Source organism: Nasonia vitripennis, assembly GCF_009193385.2.
Source record: "Nasonia vitripennis strain AsymCx chromosome 1 unlocalized genomic scaffold, Nvit_psr_1.1 chr1_random0014, whole genome shotgun sequence".
Classification (NCBI taxonomy): Eukaryota; Metazoa; Arthropoda; class Insecta; order Hymenoptera; family Pteromalidae; genus Nasonia; species Nasonia vitripennis.
Window position 1 is genome coordinate 185,079 of NW_022279602.1, and position 27,661 is coordinate 212,739.

The 27,661-nt window shown below is 35.2% G+C and overlaps 2 protein-coding genes across 17 annotated transcripts in view; one reads left to right on the forward strand and one right to left on the reverse strand.

Annotated features, from left to right (window-relative positions):
* LOC100116230 (dimethyladenosine transferase 1, mitochondrial) overlaps positions 1–27,661 on the forward strand; it is a 141,509-nt gene that overhangs the window by 66,853 nt on the left and 46,995 nt on the right. For all 13 annotated transcript variants that reach the window (XM_032601439.1, XM_031921622.2, XM_031921625.2 and 10 more), the window contains one exon: positions 22,885–23,872. In XM_032601439.1, coding sequence (XP_032457330.1) covers positions 23,242–23,872 — 631 coding nt within the window. In that variant the 5' untranslated portion in view covers positions 22,885–23,241. The remainder of the gene's footprint in view (positions 1–22,884; positions 23,873–27,661) is intronic.
* The window catches only part of LOC116415941 (trafficking protein particle complex subunit 11-like), a 48,736-nt gene that overhangs the window by 10,164 nt on the left and 10,911 nt on the right, over positions 1–27,661 (reverse strand). The window contains exons 1-4 of one of the 4 annotated variants that reach the window (XR_004226470.2): positions 15,770–18,010; positions 14,497–14,706; positions 13,473–13,661; positions 13,092–13,400 (exon numbers count right to left, since the gene is read on the reverse strand). The exons of 1 other annotated variant lie outside the window; for it this stretch is intronic. Coding sequence is in view for 1 of the 3 variants with exons in the window: in XM_031921628.1 (XP_031777488.1) it covers positions 13,133–13,400; positions 13,473–13,579 (375 nt within the window). In the remaining 2 variants the exon portion in view is untranslated. Of the gene's footprint in view, positions 1–13,091; positions 13,401–13,472; positions 13,860–14,496; positions 14,707–15,769; positions 18,011–27,661 lie in introns of those variants that run through there. 2 more of the 4 variants (XR_004226471.1, XM_031921628.1) reach the window with 2 other exon arrangements.

Genomic DNA, 27,661 nt, shown 5'->3' on the forward strand with positions numbered 1-27,661 from the left:
TATTTTTTCTAAAAATAATAAAAACCCACTCCACAGGCCAGACCGGAAACACGCAGAATCGTATAACCACGTAATTCAAGATATTATTACAAGTAAATTAGTCACATTATTTGTTAGCTGTAGTTGTTGAATGAACTGCTATTAGTCATCTGCATTGAAACAGATTTAAGCCCCTTTACCACGTGAAGGTGGCAGTCCTCAAAGAGGTTTTTTTGTTGTTTTTAATTTTTTTTTAGATTTTATATCTGTAATGATTTATAATTTTTACATAGCAAAGTTGAGACATTTATTGAGGATTAGAATTACTGAATTATTATTTCAAAATTTTACTGAAGAGAAATATTCTTAGATATGACGGAAGAAAACTTAATTTAAATTTAAACTAATTTTTTTTTTCAATATGATAAAATAAACATTTGTACGTATTATACTATAATCTAATAAATTCCAAAAGTAAACATTTAGCCATCGAAAAATCGTATGATCAATAGATTTAATTATATTTGTATGTATTATACTATAATCTAATAAATTCAAAAATAAACATTTAACCATCCAACACTCGTATGATCAATAGATTTAATTATATTAAAATTATACTATAAAATTAAAAAAGTAAAAAGTTAGGCAAGTTTGATATATTTCGCAACATAATTACAGATTGAAAAGTCCTAAGATCAATCAAACAAAGTCAATTATATTTAATTGTGATGAAGCAAGGAACAACTCTCAAGATAATTACTACGTAACTTGCCATGCCCGTTTAATTTTGTTTATTGGTGAACAACTAAAATTTCCTTTTATGTATTAGAACGTCATACAAACACCATAAGTACAATGAAACGGGCATGGCAAGTTACGTAGTAATTATCTTGAGAGTTGTTCCTTGCTTCATCACAATTAAATATAATTGACTTTGTTTGATTGATCTTAGGACTTTTCAATCTGTAATTTTGTTGCGAAATATATCAAACTTGCCTAACTTTTTACTTTTTTAAAAGTTAATTTTTTTTAGAGATTTCAATCCGTTTTAGTAAATTTTTTTGAGTATTTCATATTCGACGTCGTAGAAATAAAATATAAGCATATTTAGCACCTTTAGATCAAAGCTTTTTTGTAACATTTTTATCACTAACATGAGATCACTGATTGTTCTGATATACACCATCCTCGAATAATTTCTACGCCTAGACACCAAAAACCATGGCGCGAACTACCCAGACCTCGTTATCGGCCACCCTGTACACATAGACGCCGTCATCGTATGATTTATTTACCTAGACACCAAAAACCACGAAGCGCACCACCTAGACCTCGTCATCGGCCATCCTGTACATCTGGACACCGTCTTCAAATGATTTTTACACCTAGACACCAAAAACCACGGAGCAAACTACCTAGACCTCGTCATCGGCCGCCCTGTACACCTAGACACCGCCCTCGAATTATTTCAACATCTAGGCACCAAAAACCATGAAGCGCACCACCTAGACCTCGTCATCGGCCACCCTGTACACCTGAACACCGTCTTCAAATGATTTTTACACCTAGACACCAAAAACCACGGAGCAAACTACCTAGACCTCGTCATCGGCCACCCTGTACACCTAGACACCGCCCTCGATTTATTTCAACATCTAGACACCAAAAACCACGAATCGCACCACCTAGACCTCGTCATCGGCCACCCTGTACACCTGGACACCGCGTTCAAATGATTTTTACACCTAGACACCAAAAACCACGGAGCGAACTAACTAGACCTCGTCATCGGCCTCCCTGTACATCTGGACACCGCGTTCAAATGATTTTTACACCTAGACACCAAAAACCACGGTGCGAACTACTTAGACCGCGCCATCGGCCGCCCTGTACACCTAGATGCCGTCCTCGTATGATTTATTTACCTAAACACCAAAAACCACGGAGCGCACCACCTATACGTCGTCATCAGCCACCCTATTTATCTAGACACCTTCCTTGAAAGATTTTGACACCAAAACACCGAATACTACGGAGCACACATTTATAATTCAAGCCGAGTAGCAGACAATGTAGGCTCAATAGCTTGTGCGGCCTACGTCACAGTCTAACCAGTCGGTCAAACTGCATGCAGCTATCTTAACGGTCTTACCACTTTTTGGGCTGAAGAAAAATTAAGCAAGTGATTTCATCATTTTTGTTCACCTGCATACTTGTTTATTATGTTAAAGCTGGTTTATTGCTGATATTTTGGTTTAAAATCATAGTTTGGCATACCAGTATAAACATTTATCAAAATTAGCTGGGTACATAAATGATAAATAATTAATTTCCTTATTTGAAAATTCGAGAGACCAATATAGAAGTAAATAGTGTCACGGGCGCCGCGGCGTCGTCTGCTTCTCAAACTCGCCTTCGTGGTGCTCCCGCGCCACTTGATAAATTCGAGAAATCTTCAAAAAATTCTGATAGAATTTCAACGTATTTTTTTATTTAATTTAAGATCTTTATCTTCAGTAAATTTTTTTCTAAAGTCTTTCATTCTCAAGTAAAAAATTCTGGAAATTTTTCACGATTTTCCCGTGTTAGCCGCCATTTTATGTGCTTTTATCTTTTATTTTCAAAATTTAAACTGTGACACTGAAGTTTAAGTCTCGAGGACACGATTTCTTCGCTCTAAACATTAAATCTTAAATGATTTCAATGTGAAAAATCGACATGAATAAAGATTTTTATTTTAAACCATGTTTTATTGCTTTTGGTTTGGTAGGGGTGGTTTCTAGGGGTAGGGGGTGAGTGGTTAGGTGGTTAGCTGGCTTATGGTGTGTGGCTTTATTATTTTAAGAAAAAATTAAGCGATTTAACTCGCTGTTCCCTGGGATAAATTAGTTAGACTGCTTGTGGTTTGGTAAGGGTGGTTTCTAGGGGTAGGGGGTGAGTGGTTAGGTGGTTAGCTGGCTTATGGTGTGTGGCTTTATTATTTTAAGAAAAAATTAAGCGATTTAACTCGCTGTTCCCTGGGATAAATTAGTTAGACTGCTTGTGGTTTGGTAAGGGTGGTTTCTAGGGGTAGGGGGTGAGTGGTTAGGTGGTTAGCTGGCTTATGGTGTGTGGCTTTATTATTTTAAGAAAAAATTAAGCGATTTAACTCCCTGTTCCCAGGGTTAGGCTAGTTAGCCTGCTTGTGGTTTGGTAGGGGTGGCTTCTAGGGGTCGCATGGGTTTAGGGGAAGGTGATACAATAATTTCCGCACCTGTAGCTTAAATTTGATGCTTTTTTAAAGAGTTAAAAAAAATCATGGCTCTACGATTAAAAATGACGCGTGGCTCGAATTTTGTCGATTTTCTCCCACTGTGTGGCGGTGCTCGTGAGTGTGTATATGTGTATGTGTATCTGTTTTGTGTGTAAAAATATTTGTGTGTCTTTATTTTAATTGGCGCCGTAGGCGCGTAATGGAATCGGGGATTCCATTATACTCTGCAGAGATTTCTGCACAGATCTCTGCACAGATCTCTGAAAAAAATTGGACCGTATCCTCTTAATTTCCAGAATATTCTTAAAAACAAAAAATTAATATAATGAGTACCCTTATGGGTGTTACCATCTGGATGATAACAGAAAATCTCTGGTTGTGAACTCAAAAGATTAAATTTTTTAATTATTTTATTTAAACAAAACCTTTTGTTCTATGTGTTAATTGGCGCCGTAGGCGCGTAATGGAATCGGGGATTCCATTACACTCTGCAGAGATTTCTGCACAGATCTCTGAAAAAAATTTGGACCGTATCTCTTAATTTCCAGAATATTCTTAAAAACAAAAAATTAATATAATGAGTACCCTTATGGGTGTTACCATCTGGATGATAACAGAAAATCTCTGGTTGTGAACTTAAAAGATTAAATTTTTTAATTATTTTATTTAAACAAACTTTTAGGAGCGTCAGTGGCTCAGTTGGTTAAGGCGCACGCCTTAGCCGTCCGAAACACGTTCGCTCAAGGGGTCGTGGGTTCGATTCCCGGTGAAGTCACTCGGATTTTTTCTGAGTTACTTTCAACGGCAAAAGTATCCAAGACTCCGGCTGTTTCGCGGCAGGTTTTTTCCTCGGAATTTTCCTTTAGTGTGATTCCGAGGTTTTCCCTATCTCACAGGCGTAAGCCTGGGCGAATGCGAAAACAGTGGTAGGGACCGAAGGTAAGGTAGGAATTAAGGTAGCCAACTCGATGCATTAGGCAGAGAGCGCCGGCCTTACGGGTGTGGAGCTGGTCTAATACGGGACCTTCTCCGAGGAAAGCTACACTGAGAGACGGACCCGATGCCCTCTAGGGGGCAGAGAGTGCTGGCTTAACCAGCATGGTGTGTGTCCGAAAATATGGACCTAATCGGAGTCGAAATCTCTCAGGGTGGAAAAATATAGGCATGGGAGATAGTGACGTAGGAAAGCGATAGAATGGGGCACTAACTTCCACACAGAGGTGGTGGAAGGCCCCTGGCAGCTAGGCCGAAAGGCTGCGCCGGTAATGGAAAATAAAAAAAAAAAATTAAAACAAAATTTTTTAATATCTTACAAAATAATAATTTTGGAGTTCACAATCAAATTTTTTTGTTATCATTCGGATGGTAACATCCACATAGGCACTCATTATATTATTTTTCTGCTTTTAAGAATATTCTGTAAATCAAAAGGATACGGTCCAAATTTTGTGCAGAATTTTCTGTAGAGATCTATGCACAATCTTTGCACATTATTTTCGTAAGGGATTCGTGCATCGGTTTAAAATGCAAAACTGTCTATAAGGAACAGCATTCATACGAAATAGTTTTACTGACTCTGTAGGCTCTAAGATGCGGTATAAATTCGGTTTCTAAAATTTCAAATAAGATCAACGTTTCTGATTCGTTGCAGTAAAGAAGCTAACATATTTTACCAACCAATTTTATCACATTATTTAGTTATTCATATTGCTTAAGTGCTAGAATATTTCCTTTTTTACATTCTTATATGTCAGAAGGTAAATCAGCTTTTCGAATGGCATTTATAATATCTGCACTGTAAACATATATTTGAAAATCGTTTAAGGGGATTTCGTCGCTAAAAACACTTTTTATATCACATATAACTTCTTAAATGAAGCTTGTAATGAAAAACCAAGCTTGTAGCGTTCTAGTGTTAGATTTAATAAATCATTCTACGAAGGGAAATTTCGATCGGACGTTTAGTTTTTCTAAAATCTTGGAAATACGAACAGATGTTTATGCGTACTCATGCGATTGCAGCGCCAACCTTAAAATCTAATTTTACATAAAACTTTTTAATGTCACATACGCACACTAGCGTGCATACGTGTAGCGCAGCATGGCAACAACGAAAGGGCATTGCGAGCTCGGACAAACCGAGCGGATGACACCTTACACCCGCCTTATCACTGCATGCCGATGTGCAGTGGCAGGCTTAATTAGCCGTGCGCGACCAGCTCGCGGTTCAGTTCTACGGGAATCACACTATCAAACACGCATCTCTCTCACTGTCCTTTAATAAAGACCATTCAATACATTCAGTGAAATCTTTCTTGCACTTTTCATTAAGTTCCTAAACCCATCCTATGAACGCTACGACCATCCTAATTCCCGACAATCCCACGTAACATTAAATAAAGCTTGCAAATGAAAAACCGAGTCTGCAGTGCCGTAATGTTAAGTTTAATGAATCGTTTGAAACGGTCACGACTCTTCTCGGTCTTGTGCGCATATATGATTTTAGTTTTTAGAGAAGAGCAGTAATCATTTACTGATCTGGGTCGTAATTCTGACGACAGATCATAAATAGAAATTTGATTCTATGTTATAATATATTGTGATAATAAGAGAGGTCCGGGATACAAGGTAGTGGAAGGATATTACAATAATAAAAGTTTCGTTATTTCGTTTCAATAACCAAAATAAATATATTCTATAAATAGCGCGCCACACGCGGCCTTACGGCCACGGTGACTTGCCGCCTTGCATCGCGAAGCTTCGTGCGAGCGTCGGGCGATCAATTAAAGCTTTTAGGCCAGATAGGGCGTGTCATACCGAAATTGTTATTGAAGTATATGCACCAAAAATCGTTTCTAGGGTTGTTTTTTATGTATAAGCGTTTTGAAAAAATGTTTGTCACGGTAAAAAGTTGTGTTTTTAAAATATCTACAACTTTTAAATTTAAGGTTTTCATGAATAATGTATAGCCTCAAAGTTTTATGATGAATACTGGTTTATTACTATAAAAAAATCGATTTTGTCCTATTAACTCGAATTAAAGGCATTTTCACGCTTAAGTGTAGATAGGAAAAAGTTGTATTTCTTCGAAATCTACAACTTTTCTCTATAATTTTTTTTTGTAGAATGCATATAATTCGAGTTAGAGTCAAAAAACCGTTTTTAGCGATTTTTGGATGTGACCGCATTCTGCGTATACATGCAGGATCGAGCCCAAAATAAATTTGGCACCTTACTATTACGAGGGGAGTTCGCACACAAATTTTTAGCCCGATTGATAAAGGTCTCTTAGAGATAATCGTGTAACACCAAAATTATTATTCAAAAAACACGCAAAAATTGAACAAATTGTGCCCGCATTTTAAAAAACGTAGATAATCAGGATAAAAAAAATTAGTTCTTAGGTTTATGCAAGAGGAGACTCCTCCCAAAATTTCAGCCCGATCGGTCGAAAATTGCGTGAGATATCGCATCTCACACGTTTTTCGATGACAAAACTATAAGGCACTTCCGTGTCGCGATCGTGCCTAAATAGTGTTTTTAGATAGAATATTGCGTGAATCGCAGATATTCTTTATAACAGAGAATTTTATGTCTTCGCTTTGATTCTACAGTATATTTGTAAGATAATACGCTTAAATTCCGCGTTATTGACTCTAAATCACGATTGCATAAGTATAGTAAATACTTGAAATTCTCGACTGATACGCGTTAGTTGCGTTATCAGTTTCGACTCAACAAATTTATAAGAATTTTGAGATACAGAAATTTTATAAGTTTGAGAAATATTCGAAAATATTCTAAGTGTTTTACCTGCTCAAGGTGAAAGTTGCTCAAGAGCAGGGACTAGGCGCTTGAGTTACGCTAGCACTTAAGATGCGCTTCGGCTAGTGAGCTCAGATAGCCCGTACAAGTCCTTATAAAGGCAGCGGAGAGAGCGGGTATCGCGCCGTCGAAAAAACGATCACATTCATACTTGCACACCTACATTCACACCTAAATACAAATATCATTCACACAAACATATTCTAATGCGCGCACCGCGCCGCAGCTGCGTCGCTACTCCTCTCGCGCCGCTGCGCTCGCCGCTCAATATATATATGTATATATATATATATGTATATATATATATATATATATATATATATATATATATATATATATATATATATATATATATATATATATATACGCAGGTGTTACGCGCTCTCCCCGCTCTATCGCTGCTTCTGCTGCCACCGCTCGCTTGCTCGTAGCGCTGCTGGTATTATGCTGCTGCTGTGGGCTCAGCTGTAGTCTGCAGCATTGAAATGAAAAGTGGGGGAGCGCGAAACACTCGCGTAAAATCTAAAATTTCGTTTAAGGAATTTTTGTTTTAAATATTTTTTATATTTTTTCAGAGCTTGTGCGAGGTGTTACACGTCCTACCGAAGGAAATTTTGATCGGACTTTTTGTTTTTCTAAAAGTTTTGAAATACAAAACACCCCGTGGCGGATTTGCGAAGCTTTAACGCCAACATCCCCTTAAATCGAATGTTTCCACTTTAAGTCGGATATCTGCACCCAAGCGTACCAAACTTTGATGAAGCTCGTGCTTTTCACTTAGCGATTTAACAACGTTAATGAAATTAAGTTTAAAAAAACGATGCTTACTTGCAAATCTCATTGTCCATACTTTGATCAACGGACCAAATGCAAAAATCAACTTGGCATAATGCCTTACATAATGATGCTTAGGGCGCATTTTTGTATCAGGAAATAAATTTTCTCTCATACAAAGATATTCACATATCAGACTATCGAGATAAGGTAGATAGGTTACGTGTATCGTAGAAGAAAAAAACAATTTCAACAATTTCCGTACGAATTATCAGCAATTGCCAAACATCATTTTTAGCGTCTTTAATTTTATCTTCGATAAGAAGAGGTTAAATATATAAAAAATTCCAGATCTGAACAACTCCGCCAGTAATTATTTCGCTACCCGTGGTGGAAATGGAAATTGTGCTATAGTATGTCACATTGTGCCAAAATTTGCCACACTGTGCCAAACTGTGCCATGTTGTGCTACACTCATGCCATTTCGGACATATCGCACGAATTGGCACAGTTTGGCACAGTCTGGCACAGTTTGGCACAGCGTGGCACAGTTTGGCCTCAATGTACCAAATTTTTGAAATAATGAAAATATTTTTTACGAGTTATGCAGGAATTCTGGCACAGTCTGGCATACATTGGCACAGTTTGGAATAGTATGGCACGACCTGACATAATATAGCATAGTTTCACACATTTAGGCACAGTTTGGCACAGCTTGACATAGTGTTGCTATGGCACATCCTTACTGGTTTATAATAAGTAGCTATAATAAGAAGTCTTAAACATTATAATACAAATAATTTTAAATTTATGAGACTTGAGAATCGTTTATTCAGTTAGACAGTTATATTAACTACTCTTTATAAATTAATGGTCATATTAGCTCCAAAAAGTAGAAATTGATATACTAACACTATGAGAAAATAGCTCAGGCAGTTGGACGTTCAACTGGTACGTCGGCGACCAGGGTTCGATTCCACCTCGGGTCACTTTTTTTTATTAAATTGTATAAGGGAGGCTCTGCCGTATTATGACAGTTTGAGCCATACTATGCCATACCATACCAAACCATGCTCAAAATTTGAAAAAAAAAACTCGAGAAAAATGTTTTTAATTCTAAAAATATAATACTGTGCCTAATTGTGCCATACTGTGCCATACTATGCCACACTGTACCAAACAGTACCAAATCGTGCGAAATGTCCGAATTGGCATGAGTATAGCACAATGTGGCACAGTTTGGCATAGTGTGGTACAGTTTGACACGATTTGGCATAGTGTGGTACAGTTTGGCACGATTTGGCATAGTTTGGCATGATCTGGCCCAGCTGATTATTTCCACCAGGGTATTAAGAGATAATGTACAAGGTGTATCTTATCTATCTTCAATGAAATAAGGGAATTTATCGATCCTACTATTCAGTTGTTGTAAAGTAAACCATTTTTGTTGTATAAAATAATCAATAAACAATCGCAAATCATAAGTGATAATTTCTTCAAACATACATGATAATATTGGAGTTGATAGAAAACTGAATCAAATTTAAATCCTTCGAAGTCATTGCTGTTTCCTTTCTATTCCAGAGCATTCGCATATTAAGCAACTGTTTTCCAATCAGATGTTTTAGTTACACTATGTACCATTTCTCTTTCTGCGCTTTCTAGGTTACAAAATCAGCATATATATTTTGCACGACTAAAATTTGCTGTAAAACCGCCCAAGCTATGACTTCCTAAGTTATCGCCACAAATATACACAAGTGATCCTTTTAAGAGCTTTTCACCAACTTCAATTCTAGTAGTTTCAATAATTTCTAGATCTTCTACGATTTTTCCATTGACTTTTTGGTGATCGAAATCAGTTTCTTTGCATAGTGCAATAAGTTTAGTAATAATGACATGAGATCGTAGATTTTTTTTATTTAGCTTACCCAAGTCCCTTGCGGGACTTATACAGCAATACGAAGGTTTTTATATAGTAAATTACATATATAATAATAAATAATTACATTCTTTCCTTAGGACTATTATTTAGAGTACATTTTGTGTGTTAAATTTTTAATTCGCAGTTTTTTAAGAATTCACATATAATGCGCAATATACTTGGATCGATTGAGGACTGGAAAGATTTTATAGTGAATGGTGGAAACTGTTTTCGTTTTCTTAATTGCCGTATTAAACATTCTCTTTGTGTTTCGTATTTAAGACAATTCCACAAGATGTGGTTGAGGTCTTGTTTCTCATACCAACATTCACATTTTGGATCCGCAATTATATAGACACGGTGTAGAGAAGACGCAAGATTATAGTGGTTCGCTCTACATCTGTTAATCGTGACAATGTTTTCTCTGGACAGATTTAATTTACAGAACCACGGTTTAGCTTTTTCTGTTTTGTATATTTCGAAGTATTCTTTCCCTTTATTCTGTCCTTGCTCCTTAATGATGCTGTCGGTATTACAAAAAAACTGTCTTTTTGGCTGTTTCTACAAGATCAGTATGCGGTACTCGGGCGTAGTTTGGGTAGTTTTTTTCGGTAGCTCTTTTTGCCGCTTTGTCGGCCCATTCATTCCCCTCGATTCCTAAGTGCGCCGGGATAAAAATTTAGATTTTTTTGCAGATTATTTTTATTAAATAAATTATAATTTGATTTGATTTTTAAGATATATGCATTAGTATGTACATCGAGTTTTGAGCTTTTCAGACTTAGAAGCGCACTTAGTGAATCTGAGCAAATCATGACATCACGATCGCTATAGCGCAATGCAAATTCGGTAGCTTGGTAGGGATCGTAGATATTCTCGTAAATTTCCAATACTTATGTATACCGCAAAAATTTTATGCTTCTTTTTTGCAGCTCCGATGCACGTCCGGATTATCGTTGAAAAGCGTATTACATTTATATACAGTGCCATCCATGAAGTCGAAAAGAACTTCTTAATCCCTTGGTTTAGATTTTTTCAATATTTCATGTTGTATTGACTTATCTTGGAACGTATATTTTAGGGTTTCTATAATGAGCACGTATGAAAAATAAGTTTGGTTCTCTTCGTTGATTACTAGTAATTTTAACGATGTCATTACAATATTTTGTGATTCTCGCAGCATACTGGTTATTTCAGTAACAATAGTTTTCACAGTAAAAGCGGGAAGCAAAAGCTGAGTTTTTAATTTCAAATAGAATTGAGCTAAGTTATGTAAATACAAATCAAACGATTCTTCTAGTGAAGGGTTTTTTGTTCTACTGTAGATTCCGATTGTGCATCACCATCGACTTTAAAACGGTCACATTGATTTTCATTGTCGACAACAATTTCAAGCAACTGAGTTTCAACAGAATATGAATTTCTTTGCGATTCCTCGATTACTGACTGTATGTATATTTCTGAATCTTGTACTTTTTTATAATTGTTTCTATGCTGTTTAGTTAAATGACTAGTGAAAGAAGATAACACCTTGTACTTCTTGCCACAATCTTGCATTGGGTGATTTGATCATTTTTTAAAATGTGTACTCTTAAATGTTTTACAAGGTGAGAAACAATCTCACTCTTTTTCGCAAGTACTAATGCTACACACAAATTTACCTCTTTGGTCGGAATTTAATACTGTTTTCGGATTTTTTTTTTGATTCAAAAGATTATGTGACCAAAATAAATGTTTCTTAAAGTGAGCTTCCTTTTTAAAAAATTTTAGACACTTTTCAAATCCACAATGTACATAATTAGTTATATTTTTATGAAATTTATGGTGTTGCAAATGTCAAAGCAAGAATAATGAAATTACAATTTTGAAATTACAAAGACGACAGTAGAACATGATTTTCTTTAAAGTAACGCGAAAGTTGATATAATCTTTTGATTCAGATATGCCCCCATTAATATTCAATATTCAAATTAATATAACCTATAGTTCACGATTCAAACAAATTAACTTAGCTTATAGCTCATTTTTGCACAGAAATGGTTCAGGATACGCAGAGGCACTGAGAAAAATCGAAGATCTTCTACTATATTTTTAAGAACCATTTATCTTTTTCGCAAATCAATTTTCAACTATACTTAAACACTTACTTTTAGCTTATGTATAAAGATGTAAAACTTTATATATTATATAACTTTACTACATTAACTGGTTTCTAATAATTCAAAAAGCTTTTATGGTAAATTTTACTTGAAATCGTTGTTATTCTGGAGCTTATGAGTTGACTACAAAAAAGATAACTTAGGCTACGTTTATCTTCAGGATATCAATACGTAAATTATCAGCCATACCTATAAAAGAATTTCTCAACAAGTTTGCCTACATTTGTCTTACCAATTATTTTAAACAATCATTTATCGATGCCTCGATGCCTGTAAATAATTATTTAATAAGTTTTCATGAAACAGTAGTTTGAGTAATTTTTAATTTCTTATCAACATCATTTACACATGTTTTTTCTTGGCTCAGTTAATTTATTTTAATCAGTTGTACTCGACTTTATCTATTATATCAGTTTATTTTTTTTTTACTAATTGAAAACAATGTATCTATATAAGTATGCTGGCTATCTATTTACATACTAAGAAAAAGAGGAAACGAAAATGAACGAAAAAATTAAAATGAACATACAAACCAAATCATGGACACTAGTAGGTAGGCTTAACAACGCTTACTGTTTCAATGCATTCGTGTAAACACAGAGCTTGAAGATATGCTGACTGTAGGGTATCTCGTACGGAAGAAGTGCACACAAATATAACAATAAAATCCTTTATTTAAAAATGCTTAAGATACACTGGAGATAGAGACGTCCGATTCCGTAGACGCTCTGATTTCATCAGACGCCGCAAGCGTTCGCGTTGCCTATGTACGCTCGGTCTACCGGTAACACAGTTACCTAGATTTAGGCTGCGTCCAGAATTGAGCGTATACGTTAGGGTTTACGTAGAACATAACGTTTTGGGCAGTACTGCCAATCCACTGTAGCAGACTGCAGTTGAAACGAAGGAACACACCTGCTCAAAATTTAACCTATAAAAATGTTTAAATTTGAATTGTATGGTAATAAATTGTAAAATTCTTTTTTCAAATAAAATTATAAAATTTTGTAAGAGAATATGTTATAATCAATTAGTTTCTGATTAAAAAAAAAGGTCTACCACTGTCTCAAAAAAGGAAAGGAGAATAAAAAATAACGCACATTTCCAAATGAAAATTTTATTATTATAATTAGTTAAATAGCATAGGCAATGATTGAATGATTATGTTCTTCATTGTATAAGTAAGCGATTAATAGCTTCAAACTGAAAGACGAATCATACGTATTTTATTTTAAAATAACTTGAAATTTTGCTCATGCTAAAATTTTGTCCAGCATATAGTTTATAATTAATTGAACATAGTTTTGACATTAAATTTGGTTTACAATATATTGTTTCAATCTTCAGAAAAGCCATTTTGAATTGATGTCTTGCAAATAAGTATCGATGGCCAGTTTTGTTTAATTGTTCTCTATGACTCTTTACTATTCGATATTCTTGATGATAAAAACTTTGGGCTAAGTTGTATAAAATATGCTCTAATCTAAAATAATAAACACAAATATTTTATTTACTGACTTAAAAAACTACTGCTGCTATAATAAAAATTATCTACCTAAATGTGTAGCCTAATAAATGATCTGCATAAGGTAAAAAATAAAGAGTTTTTGCTGGTAACTCGCATACAGCACAAAGTGCAGTTGCTCGCTCTGTAGCTACCATATCTTCAGTACCAGGAGGTGGAGGGGCTTCCTTTGTTATCAATACTATAGCTATTTTTGTATTCCTCCCTTCTAAGGTAGCTCTGAGGAAAAAAATATTATTGATTTTTTATAATCATGCCAAAATCTCAAGCGATTCTCAAGTGATTCTGAAGTGATTTTCAAGTGATTCTCAAGTTACTATGAAGTTGAATTGTAAGTATAAATGTATTTTACGAATCCTCATTATCGTGAATCCTACGTTTCAAAAATGGATGCCTAATTTTTATCTCGTGATTAGCTGTTCCTTTCCGTACGCGATCTGTATATAATATGGGAATAAATTTTATATTTAAACTAATTTTCAGAATCTCTTACTCTTTTTTAAGAACATTCTCAGATTAGTTACATGTTTTCACATGCGTTGTTTATACAAATAAATTTCGAATTTCGAAAAGTGAAAATTTAAGAGTAAATAATACAAGAATGCGTGTAACTCATCATCTGAAGACTGTACTTATGTAGAAAAACGGGAATATAGATATTAAACTAAATGAACTGCATTAGGAAAAATCAGGTTAAGTAGAAAAATATTTATTTTCATTAAAGAAAGTTTTTCATAAAATGTAATTTGAACATAAAGGTTTGTTTTAGTTTTCAAAACTAAGTTTTACATAATATGCAATAACAACATAACAATTTTTTATTATTATTTAGTTATAAATTTATAAACTTAGTTTTACGCTAAATGTAATCTTGACATTAAAGTTTTTGGTTATTGATTTGGTTCATTTTGATTTTTCCGCTTATCTCTTGAATGAAAACTTAAACGTCACTTTCTTTATAAGAATGTCTTTTGTTTCTTGAGTTACTTGTCTATACCTATTAGACGTGTCTAAGAAATCGCTATACAAACCTACATATATAATTCTTACTTACTTATAGATTTAGTTTTTTAGGTGAATATAGGTTTATGGGCTTTGTTCCAAAAGTTTTTTGTTTCAATTTACTCAAATCTAAGCTTCTTAGAACTATCACTTTTTTGTTCCATAAAACAGTTCCCGAGTCTCTTATGAATGCAGTCTTTCGTTTAGATCTAATGATCCGCCATAATTTCTGTCCTACTGTCCTGTTGTCACCTAGGTATACCTTGAAAATAAAAGATATTTAATGAATGATAAAATACTTCACATTTCACAGTATTGCCTTTTTATATCGTCGGTTCCTACGAAGAGTAGTACGGTTCAGATTTGCCGCGAAGACTAGTACATTTCAGATCATTCCCACATGAAAAAATCTAATTGTTTTGGAGAAAAACAAATAGTTATTTTGGTTAAAACTAATAGAAGTGCAATATTTTAAAGTTGCCAAAAAAATTTTAAAAAATTTGTATTGAAAACTTGAATTAAAAGAAAAACAGTAATTTTAAATCTCATAACAACTTTTTAAATTTCGAAATTTTTAAAAAAATTTTTTGGCAACTTTAAAATATTGCACTTCTATTAGTTTTAACCAAAATAACTATTTGTTTTTCTCCAAAACAATTAGATTTTTTCATGTGGGAAAGATCTGAAATGTACTAGTCTTCGCGGCAAATCTGAACTGTACATTTTCGTAGCATATCTGAACCATACTACTCTTCGTAGGGACCGACGATACATACTAGGAAATCTAAGTGCGTTTCGCGCACTTCTTATCATGTCATAAATAGAATTTAAATTTTGCCGTCTACTGAGCACCAACAGTTTACTGCGTTTGTAGGTTATGTAATAAAATTCGCGTTCCTAAATTCTTGTACCAGGCAACCGATTATCAATTAAATGCTTTACAACAAAGCCCATAACTTTTTTAAGAGAGGACCTTATTCCTAACAATGTCGTATCGTTTGTGTGATTCTGGAATATCAGAGTCTAAATCCTATCCTACTTTTCTATACTTTCTGTATAGCTTAGGTTTATATTATTGAAGCATCGGAACAGCAGAATCAGATTCTTCTCCTAAAAATTATATATTTTTTTATAGCATAAATGTTTTATACAAAATAATGTGATATCTAGAATCAGCAATCCTACTCTAAAAAAAATATTCTCTAATTGGCTCTTCGTTTTCGCGCGCGATCTTTGGATACGTTTCAATCCCAACCTCAAAAAGTGAACATTGAGAAAATATAGCTCGTCTAAAGTAGCTAGTGAAAAATTCACACTTGCATTACCTGCAGAAACTTCGAGACTTTCATTTTCTTGTTGGTTATCTTCAAAATCTCTTCCTGACGAATTTTTCTCTTCTCTTCCTCAGGATCTCGTAACGAACACGTGGCGTAGAACGTCTTCTTGTCTCACAAGATCGATGCGTAGGCTGTTGAGAATGAATAGTAACTGGCAACTGCGGCGCGAGGCTCGAGCATGCTGAAAAAGACGCGCTCGACAAGATAAACTCAGTAACGCGTTTGCATATACGTAACGCTATTACTGAGATTGTTTGCACGCAGACGCGCCCGAAGAAACTCGAGCGGGGCGAGTCTATATTAGGTGGAGAGGGAGAGCCAAAAAAAGTCTCTGAATTTATTAAGCCTGGTTTTTTCTCAGGTGATTATAATCATAATATACAATAAAATGCTGCGATCAGTCAAGTGGATATTATAACAGGTGCCTCAGGTGCGCGGTCAAACATGTCATGATCACCGACATAATAAAATCAATTTCTTAAGGCTGAAACTTTATAAACTTTTGTTTTTTGTTATGTAAACCAAAATTATGATAGTCAATCAACGTCCAATGGGCACATAGCTGGTCAGTCAGCTTTAATGTACGTAGCGACGATTTTTTAGATATTAATAATGACTCCAATAATGAAGCGCACATAGAGTTCATAGCAGATTCGGGAGCAACTAAACATATCGTAAATAAAAGTTTTATTCTGAGCGATTTTAAAATATCTGATAAGAGAGTTATTAAAAGTTCCAATGAAAATGATTTCGCTGATATCGTGATTGATGGTAGAGGTAATCTTTTGCTTAAAAACAATGTTTCTGATGAAAACCCTATTAAATTAACAACTGTAATCGCAGCAAAAGAAATTTCAGAAAATCTATTATTATTGCGAAGATCAATAGATGCAGGGTTATATATAAATCTATACGATAAGATATTCAGAGTATATAATAAAGAAAACGATAAAACTATATTTAAAGGTATTTATGAAAAACCGAATTGGGTAGTTAGGTTTGAAGTTAAAAAAGTAACGAACAAAAATGATGCTATAATAAATGAGTCTGATAACTATAGCTGCATAGCGTGTCTAGCGATAGACAATGAGTCTTCAAAGCAATCACAGACGGATCCTAAGATTAAACAACCGTCAGTCTCGGAGGGAGACAATTCAGAGTATAATACAGAGACATCAAAAGAAAACGAAATGTGATTGAAAGGGAGAAGTCTGAAGAACTCATTGAATCGAATGCAGAATATGTAAATTCATAGGAAAAAACAACTACAGAGTGTGTTGCTAGCCTGATGTCCCATAGAACAATCAAAGTGGATGACTTAAGTACTATTGAGAAGTTGAAAGGGTTACTCGTGGAAAATCCACCTGATATATTAAATTCAGAAGTTAAACAAAATGAAGCAATGCTATGGCACATCAGACTAGGTCATGCATCTTTGAACTATTTAAAAATGTTACAAAAGAAAGAAAAGAGTTAGATCATGTAAAATTAGATGAGTCAATAAGAGATTTTGAAGTATGTATATTGTCAAAAATGGAAAAAACTCTATTCAAACAGAATAGATGCAGAGCAGAAAGGCCATTGCAGATTATTCATTCAGATTTAATGGGTCCAATTAATCCGACTTCACGACCTGGGGAAAAGAGGTACATTATGACATTTGTAGACGATTATTCTTGGAATGCCAGAATATATTGTCTAAAGTCAAAAGATAAAGCAGGCCAAGCGTTTGAAAATTATCTGATATCTGCTCAAAATTTTTTAGGTGTAAATGCAAGAGTATGTTACGTTAGATCAGATAGAGGTACTAAGTACACCGGCGGTAGATTTACCGGGTTGGGGTCCACCCTATACTCCAGGACTCAATGGAGTAGCCGAAAGGTTCAATAAAACAATTTAGAGAACAATCAGAGCACATGTGTGATTCTGGTTTACCACCAAGTATGTGAGAATTAGCAGCAGTAGAAGCTGTTCATTCTTATAATATCACTCCGCACAAATCAATTAACTATGAGGTTCCAATATTATAGTTCTCAACAAAAGCAAGGTGCCATCTAGAACATATTAGGAGATTTGGGTGCATCGCTTACATCAAGTTGCCCAAAACAGAGACCAAATTCAGTATTGTATTTGTAAAAGCAGTCTTAGTAGTGCATACAGATACTGAATATATTTTATGGCATCCTAGCTCAAGAAAGTTCTTAGAGTCGAGATATGTGAGATTTCTTGAGAAACTAGTGTATAAAGATACTTATAAAAAAATTCAAACTGAAAGTACATAGGTAATGAGACAAGAGCATGAAAATACATCCGATATGCAGATTTAATTTTCAGAGAATAAGTCAACAAAAGAATCGCAAGATGCGACTAAAGACAATAAAAAATTTGTCTCAGAGAATTCAGAGTCCAACGAAACTGAACAAAGAAAAAGAGAGAGACCAAAGAAAACAAGTGCGAATAAGCACAAACAAGATTCAGAGTTAAATAAAAGGAAGTCGGCTGATCTAATCGGTCAAAATACTGGTCCTATTACAAGGAGCAAATCTAAGAAAAACGGAAGTCACGAACTTAAAACGTTTGACCAGAATTTAGAAAATATTCATAGGGAATTAACATTCAGAGAAGAAACGAGAACTAGAAATCCCATGGCAGAATCTCATGGCGATTTCATAAAACAGTGCGTTGATGAGAAAAAGGTTAAAGTCCTGTGGATACCCACTAAAGAGAATCCAGCCGATATTATGACGAGAAAGAGTTACCCTTAGCCGAGAAAGAGTTTACTTGTCTTCAAATCATTCAGAGGTTAATGTAAATTACTACATGAACTAATAGTTATATGATTTTATGTTCACAGAATACTAATGAATGGACTCTATGCGAGGAAAAGAAGATCCAATCAATCAAACCAAGAAAAATCAAAATAGATATCTTATCTAACTAAATTCTAGATTTACTTTTGTACTCAATAGTTAAATTTTTTTCTATGCTAATGTAAATTTGGTTCTTAGTTTTAAAATTAGTTGATATGCATATAACATTCGTTTTAGTAGAATTACAATCGACTAAGGGAGGGAGTGTGAGAGCAGCTTTGTCGTTCGTACGTAACGAGTGGCGCTGCGAGCGACGGGACTTTTCTCCTCTCTAGCGCGAGAACAGCGAGTGCAGTTAGTCTGTCCTCGACAGTTCACGAGAGCGGACCGTGTTTGTGTGTGATACCGTGTCAAGTCTTTCAGAGTGTTCAGAGTGAATTGTATGTTTGTGTCAAGTTTATTGAACCACCCCTCTGATATAAATAAATAAATAAATATATATATATATATATATATATAAAGGAGTGTGTGCGCAAAGGAAGCCACACTACTCCTACACATTTGTACAATTATAGGACAAAAGATTTGTACAAATTGATAGTTTTATTGCTGATGATGTAACAAACCAAAAATTTAGTGCCTGCAACGTTGTTACAAGACATCAATTCAGCAAGCATTCCAATAACATATTAGCACAGAATCTATAATTGTTCAAACCAATGAGATCATGACTTTGTATTTCCATGCAAATACTTGGTGTTCAGGTCATTTTTAATCAGTTAAGTAGTGTAGATGCGGGTTTGGGTATTTTAATTTCGCGCCGCTGCGCGCTCTTCGTTGCGACGTTGAGCAGCGTGCGCGCATGCGTCGAGGCGCGCGCCGCCGACCCCGCTCGCGAGCGCACGAAGGGCCCGCGCGCGCTCACTGCTGATAAGACCGCCAAACGACTCGTACGTTTGGCTTCCTTGCGGTTTTCTACGTTTGCTTTGTAAAGTGAATTTGAGATCTGCTCTTCTAAGAGCAATCACTGTTCACTTCGTCGTGCTTTAGTGTTCTTGCGTTTTGCGGAAATTTGACGTGGTTCCTTCCAGGGCGAGTGAGCTGCGGCAACACCTTGTTGTCCTCGTGCCAAGCGTCTGGCTCCCCGAGACGTCGGGGCGCGCTTGGTACACGGTTGAGGACCATCTTCTCGCTCCCCAGGCCCGGCTTCCAGACCTCAGGAATCAGGACGGAAGCAGCGGCAGACTACGACGAGGCCAGCTTACCGTCTTCTTCAACTGCAGCTTATTTCTTTGCGATATTGCGGTAAGAGAGCTCTCTGCGTGCGTCAAAGGTACCTCGCGTCTTTGCGTTTCTGCGTGCGTCTTTTTAGATAAGTTTTTTTTCTCTAGAGTCACTTTTCTTGTCTTTTATTTGTATAATTTCCTTTTCTTATTTTCAATAAAGCTTACACTTGCTGAGGCTTTTCCCTCTGATCCGTGAGGGTTTTTACGCTGCAGCAAGGGCGCTTTTCTTTTACCGCAAAATAATGTGTTTTTAATTAAAGAACCCTTCACTCACTCAATCACTTATTCACATGGAATTATGTATATTAGCTCTCTACCTAATCTACCTATTTGGCTTAAATTTTTACCACTTATTATGCTTTACAAAAAACGTTTTTAGACGTATTTGCAACCAAAAGTACATTTATTATAATTAATTAAAGAAACTGTCAATATTTGTGGTTTTATAAGTCTTGCGTGTAAACAAATTATCCGAATTTGATGAGACCTAGCCGATTTTGAAGGTTATTTACATAAAATTAAGAATCACATTTTTACGACAAATGGTTATTTGTACAAATTTTTCCAACTATTATTAGTTAAATTTGTGTTAGTAACACTATTAACATTCAATGATCTATATTAAATCTTATCATTTAGGGGATGTAGGAGCTAAAAAACACTGTTTTTCTGGTTCATGAAACTTTTTAAATAAAGCGTGCAATGAAAAATTAAGACCAGAGCGCAATAGTGTTTCATTCAAAGAATCATTTTATCGAAAGAAATTGTCAATTGGACTTTTAGTTTTTTAACAAGTTTTGAAATACGAATGGGTGTTTACACAATCTTAGCGTGATCTTAGCGCTAACTTTAAAACTAAGTAGTACCAATAAACTTTTTATTATTTTATATATCTATCAATATAAATAGCACAGCGCTATTCTATCAAGTTTAGTTAATAATTTTACCGAAAGAAAAAGTTAATTAGACTTTTAGTTTTTTTTGGCATTTGAAATACGAAATACCTCGTGGCGTATTTTGGAAGCTTTACAACACAATTTTGCTTCCTCCTAAGAGGAAACTTTGTAATAGCAAAATTTTTAGTTTTGCTAAAACTTCGTAGAAACGCATTTGGAGGTGTTTGGACTACGAATCAATTGTTTTTAGAAAATGTCTGTGCGGATGGCTGTGTATGTGTGTATGTACGTATACTGTCATAATTCTGGAACTACGCGATCGATCGTAATAAAATTTGGCATGCATATTATTTATAGTCTGTCGAACTAATGCTAGATACTTGCGGATCTCGAAGGACAAGTTAGCAATAAACAAAAACACTCTCAACCGTTAATTTGAGTTTAATATGCCGTAAGAAAAGGCTTTCATATTTATTGAAGGATAGAGTGTATTTACAAGTGTTTAAACTACGAAAAAGAAATGAAGGCTATAGTATTAAATTGCCGACGCGTGAACAAACGATATTGTTACGGACGATACTGTGAGGCGAGTACGTGCGCTCACAGTGTTTCGGCAATACGTACTGACTATACAATCAGCGAGAGCGACAGAAGGCCGCTCGCGCAACAGGCGGAGAGAGAAAGATAGAGAGAGTAGGAGCGAGCGAGCGCGCGTTACCATGGCAACGCCCTTTTCGGTGCCGCGCGAGCAGGCTAATAAGTTCGAATTCGAGCGATAACTGCTCGCCTCTCGAACCTTCTTGCTTCTCTCTCTCTCTCGGCGTAACCATCTAATCTTTCGAACACATATATATTTTCTGATTCCGAATTCGGGATTTTTTTATGATTCTGACCATTTCATGGCCATCTTATAGACATTTTTCGTTTTGAAAAAATATTTTCGCTTTTTTTTAATGATATGATTTATATAATGTATTCAACAATAGTGTATCTAAAAGAGTGTAAAATTGCCTATTTTTTCCGCAAGATTTTCCAGATCGACCGTTCCGTTAAATTATTATGATAAAGAAGATGATTTCTTGAAAAAATTTAATATCTCGAAAACTAAATTGTCAAACGTTTTGAAAAAATGTATGACAATGAAAAACGACAATATCTATTTGATGTTAAAAAAAATTAAAAAAAATAGGTTTTCGATGTCGTACGATTACGGGAGTAAAAAGGATTTAATTAAGTTTCAATTCTGGGCAAAGATAGATCTTTTGCTTACCCCGGATAAGTTTTTTTTGCAGCTTATGAAACCAAGTAGTTTAAAGGGTATTAAAATTCAAATTTTTTGTTTCTCACCATGTATACCCTGTATAACTGAAAATTACTATTTTTATTAAACCTTATAACTAAAGTTCAGAATGTTTTAAGAAAATTTATGATTTTATGAGGTTATTTGGACCCTATGGTATTTATGATATTGAGATTCAAAATTTTTCATGAAAATTATGATTTGATATAGTGACAGGTGCTCCTTCAGTAAAATAATTAAGATTAAAATTATTTTAAAAATCATTAATATACTGTATATTTCAACAATATTTTATCTATTGAAACTATACAGTTTTTGGAGGAAGCTAAGTGCCAAAGAATTGGCAGCGGTTTTTTCAAAATTCAAGTTCTAAATTATGTCTGCATGCACTTAGTTTTTATTCAAATTTTTTAGATTTTATATTTAGCAAGAATAGTAATAAAAGGTTTCAGAGCTGAACTTAACTTACCACAACTATATAAATTTCTAATTAGTTATGTCCATTTCTCATTCATTTTTGAAGTTTTGCAAATGAATCTACTTTTTTAAAGATTATATAAATTGAAAATTTATAATAATGATATTGAAAATCACACTGTTTATGTAAAAAAACTACGCATGCAGTTTTGTCTTAAAATTTTAGTTATATTAGTTATTTTTTCAAAAAATTTGATTAAGGTTTCATAAATGAAGGTTTTTTTGTTTTAGATCTGTATAAATGTGCCATACTATTCTCTCGTTAAATTACATTTTTTTATCAGTTTCATGGATATAAAAACATATAATGTATTAACATAAAATAAATTTGCAGATTTGAATGATGGATGACGGAGAACGTATGCCAAAAATCAACGTTGAAAAAGAAAGTCATAAGCTCACAAATATACAAAAAGAATACATGCAACGGATACACCATCAAAATTTGACCAGAGTTCAAAAGTGGAACCAAATCCGTCGCAGAAATCGATTTTTAGGAGCAACCTTAAGTGTTTTCGTTGTTTCAATTTATTCTTATACTATGTGGGCTATAAAACAAGAAAGTTTTTTAGATGATTTTAATGAACCAGAAAAAGTAATTGATATATAGATAGTGAAACTTTTATTCATTGTGTTTTATTTGTTACTAATAGTAGCTGAAAGCACAGAAATAACGTAAGATTTTAAAAGAATGGTTTCATTAAGATTACCTCCAACACCAACTATTCGAGATATTATAAAACTTTATCGACTTTCCGCTATCAAGCAATTATCACAAAATTTTTTAATGAATGAAGCACTAACAGATAAAATAGTCAAGTCAGTTGGAAAAATATACAATTCACAAGTTTTAGAAGTTGGACCTGGGCCAGGCGGAATTACCAGATCAATTTTAAAAAAGAATCCGAAGAAACTTATTGTTGTAGAAAAAGACCAACGGTTTAGACCTATTTTAGATCTTATGGAAAGTATTGTTTCTGCAAGCGATGTTGATATGACACTTATATATAACGATATAATGAGTATTAACACAAAAGACGTATTTTCATTCAAAGATAAAAAAGAATGGAATGATGAATGTCCTAACATTTTTATAGTAGGTAATCTACCATTTAGTATTTCAACAGCACTTATTATTAAATGGCTACATGCTATTTCAAAGCAAAAGGAGGCGTGGTCTCATGGTAGAGTACGAATGACTTTGACTTTTCAAAAGGAAGTTGCTGAACGCTTAGTAGCAGATGTGATGGGAAATCAGAGATGTAGATTATCGGTTATGGCGCAGACATGGACATTACCTAAGTTACAATTCATTATTCCTGGTAAGTTATTTTTTTCACTACTCTAGTGAAAATGGCTTGTGTGCCAAAGTGTTCAAATTCGGAAAAATGGCACACTTTGGCACACGTTTGCACACCTTGGCATACATAGATTTTTCAGCAAATTTTTCCTTTTTTGGAACACTGTGACACAGTTTGGCATTTTTATGACAAGTAACTGATATAAGTCCTCGTATAAGTCTTAAACATTATACAGGGTGGACCATTTTAATCTATTATGGGAAATATCTCAGATTTATGGTTGGATACTACAAAAGTTGTAGAGGTCAAAGAGGTTCAACTTTTGGCACCAACAACTTTGACCTTGAACTTGTTTTTGAAGGTCATTTCAAGGTCAAGATCATTTTTTTAAATAGGAAGACCTGCTTTTGACTCCGGATTTGAAAAGTGCAGAAAATTTTACGTTCAAAATGATATTTTGAACAAGGTCACGGAAGGTCATATGATGGTCAAATTTACGAAAATTGTTAAATAATGTGTGTTAGCTCGGAATAACGGTTGGAAACATCAAAATGTTTTTAAAAAACGTTACCAAGGGTGGAGAGTTTCACTTTCTGGTTGCAATAACCTTGACCTTGAATTTGGTTCTCAAGGTTATGTCAAGGTCAAAGTGATTTTTCAAGCGAGAACCCCTGCTTTTGATCTCCGATTTGGTAAAAATGAGAGAATGCCCGTTGGAAATGCTAATCAAGGTCATGGTCAGCTCGCGTCAAGGCCTATTTACTGTGCACTTCAAAAGTTAAAAATAAATATTTGAAGGTCAAAAGACATCAAAGACCTTGAACATATGTCTAATTCTGAGGTAAAATTTGCCTAAAATATAAAAAAATTACATGAAATCCATTTATTTTTATTGGAAATGGGTGAAATAATTTATATTAAACTCAGTATATTCTCTTTTAAATAAGACTTTTATTCTAAGTAGCAGAGAGAAGGAGTACGGAGCACATCTAGACTCTATGAGATTCTGTCGCAGACTAAACTCCTAGCGCATATCGGCGGTGCATAGCGATGCAGGAAAACTGCCTAAAACAATGGTCCTATTCTAGCCCTACAGACAGACTCCAGATGGCTAGACCCTCCAAGAAGTCCGCGTCGCACTACGTGCCGCTGCACCCCGCGTCGTAATCCGAGCGAGCCATAAAATATAAAAAACGCATGAATGGACCTTTCTTAAGTTCGAGTATGGTCCGAGATTTAGTTTTGTAACCGGAATATTTCAACAATTTTTTTAAGACAAATCTTTCTCACTTGGTATTTTACATTTTTTTAAAGATAGAAAATCAGCCAAGTACCTATGACTTTCTCAAAGATTTTTACTTCCTATTTTTAGCGTTACTCAGAAACAACGACGTAGACGTAATAGGATTATGTTTCCTTTGGGGTGCTTTATTACAGTGAGTCCCCTTGCCTCTCACTGGGGTGCTTGTTTAACGTGAGTCCCCTTGCCTCTCACTTCTAACCATTGAGTATGTGCTCAAACTGACGTCCGTTTGCGTCGATACAAAGTTGAATTCTTCTAAAAAAATGTCTTACCGTCGAAAGCAAGACATTTCTTGGAATTTCTGCACAACCTGTTCGTATGCGTTCCATCATGTCTTCTCGTGTCGTTGGTTGCTGTTCGTAACAAGTGTTTTTCAAATATCCCCAAAGGTAAAAGTCAGGTGAAGCGAGTTAGGAGGCCATACAACTGGACCTCCACGTCCAATCCATTGCTTTGGGTATCGTTCGTTAAGAAAGGTTCTTACAATCCGTGCAAAATGTGGTGGTGCACCATCGAATTGCACCCACATGCTTTGCCTGGTCTCTAAATCGACATCTTCAAGCAAGCCAGATAAATGGTCTCTCAAAAATTCCAAAAAATTGTGTTGGTTGACATTACCGTTAAAAAAATAAGTACCAATTACATATCCATTTACAATTCCACACCAAACGTTTAAACTCCAACGATGTTGATTATCAACTGTTCTGTGCCAAAGTGGATTCACATCTGCCCAGTAATGACAGTTATGTCTGTTTAGTTCCCCAGTGTTTTTAAAAGTTGCTTCATCTGAAAACTTAACAAATGTGAACAACTCTGGATGCTGTAATGCCGATTAACAAAACTGAAGACGTTGTGCAAAATGCCGAAGCGTTAGTTCTTGAATTAATGTGATGTGGTAAGCATGATACCTTTGGGCTTTGAGGATCCTAAGAACTGTTGATTTTGGTATTCCATGTTGTCTTTCAATTTCTCGAGAACTAATGTGAGGATGAAGGTGAACGACTGCGAGAACTGTTAAAACACGATTGTCATTTTCTCCATACTCGTGGTGACGACGTTCACGATGTAATCGTCCTTTTCGAGCTCTATTGGTTAGATCTCGAATGGTAACGTAAGTTGGATGTCGCCTATTTGGATAACGTTCAGCGTAAAGTGCGGCTGCACTAACATAAACACCTCGGTACTCTCCTAAAATCATAATCATGTCCACAATGTCATTTGGGGGGTAATCAGCCATTTTATATTTTTACAAAATTAACTACTGTATAAAGATAAATGAACCGTCACCGTTCAAGTACGGGTTGCACGTCGAGAGAAAATATTCGAATATTTTTTGAATAATCTTAGCGAGCCGTCTTCGTAGTTGGATCTTGCGAGTAAAAATCACCGTGAAGTCTTATCGGACGGTGACGGTTCGATAAGGGTATTGCTATATTCGTAGTTGTGCATCTAAGTACCACCTGTGCAAATATTACTATCCGTGTTAGAGATCGTGCTTGAGCGGCGGGCTAACGGATAAGTATCCAAAATCGCGAGAAAACCATTTATAAAGATATTTTTACCTCAAAATTAGACATATGTTCAAGGTCTTTGATGTCTTTTGACCTTCAAATATTTATTTTTAACTTTTGAAGTGCACAGTAAATAGGCCTTGACACGACCTTACCATGACCTTGATTAGCATTTCCAACGAGCATTCTCTTATTTTTACCAAATCTGAATTCAAAAGCAGGGGTTCTGGCTTGAAAAATCACTTTGACCTTGACATAACCTTGAGAACCAAATTGAAGGTCAAGGTCAATTGCAACCAAAAAGTGAAACTCTCCACCCTTGACAACGTGTTTTAAAAACATTTTGATGTTTCAAACCGTTATTCCGAACTAACACACATTATTTAACAATTTTCATAAATTTGACCTTCATATGACCTTCCGTGAGCTTCTTCAAAATATCATTTGGAACGTAAAATTTTCTGCACTATTCAAATCCGGAGTCAAAAGTAGGTCTTCCTATTTAAAAAAAATGATCTTGACCTTGAAATGACCTTCAAAAACAAGATCAAGGTCAAAGTTATTGGTACCAAAAGTTGACCCCCTTTGACCTCTACAACTTTTGTCTAAAACATTTTTCTGTATCCAACCATAAATCTGAGATATTCCGCATAATAGATTAAAATGCTCCACCCTCTCTCTCTCTCTCTCTCTCTCTATATATATATATTTTTTTTACGACGTTGTACGTCGCAGCCGAGCAAATCGCGCGTTATGGTTTGCGCGGCAACCTCACTCGATGCGAGGAAGAAAAGGCGATCGGTTCCAGCGAGGCCCGCGTTTTCTCGGACGCGAGCTACGTCCCGTGAATTCGTGGAATTCGCTGGCCGACGTACCCAAGGGGGGAGCTCGCCGGTTCGAGCTGGCGCGAGACGAGCAGCCAATTAGCGCGTCTCGCGCTTCGCGCGGCCAATCGGGCTACGTTATCAGCCGGGCCCGACGGCGAGACGCCGAGCG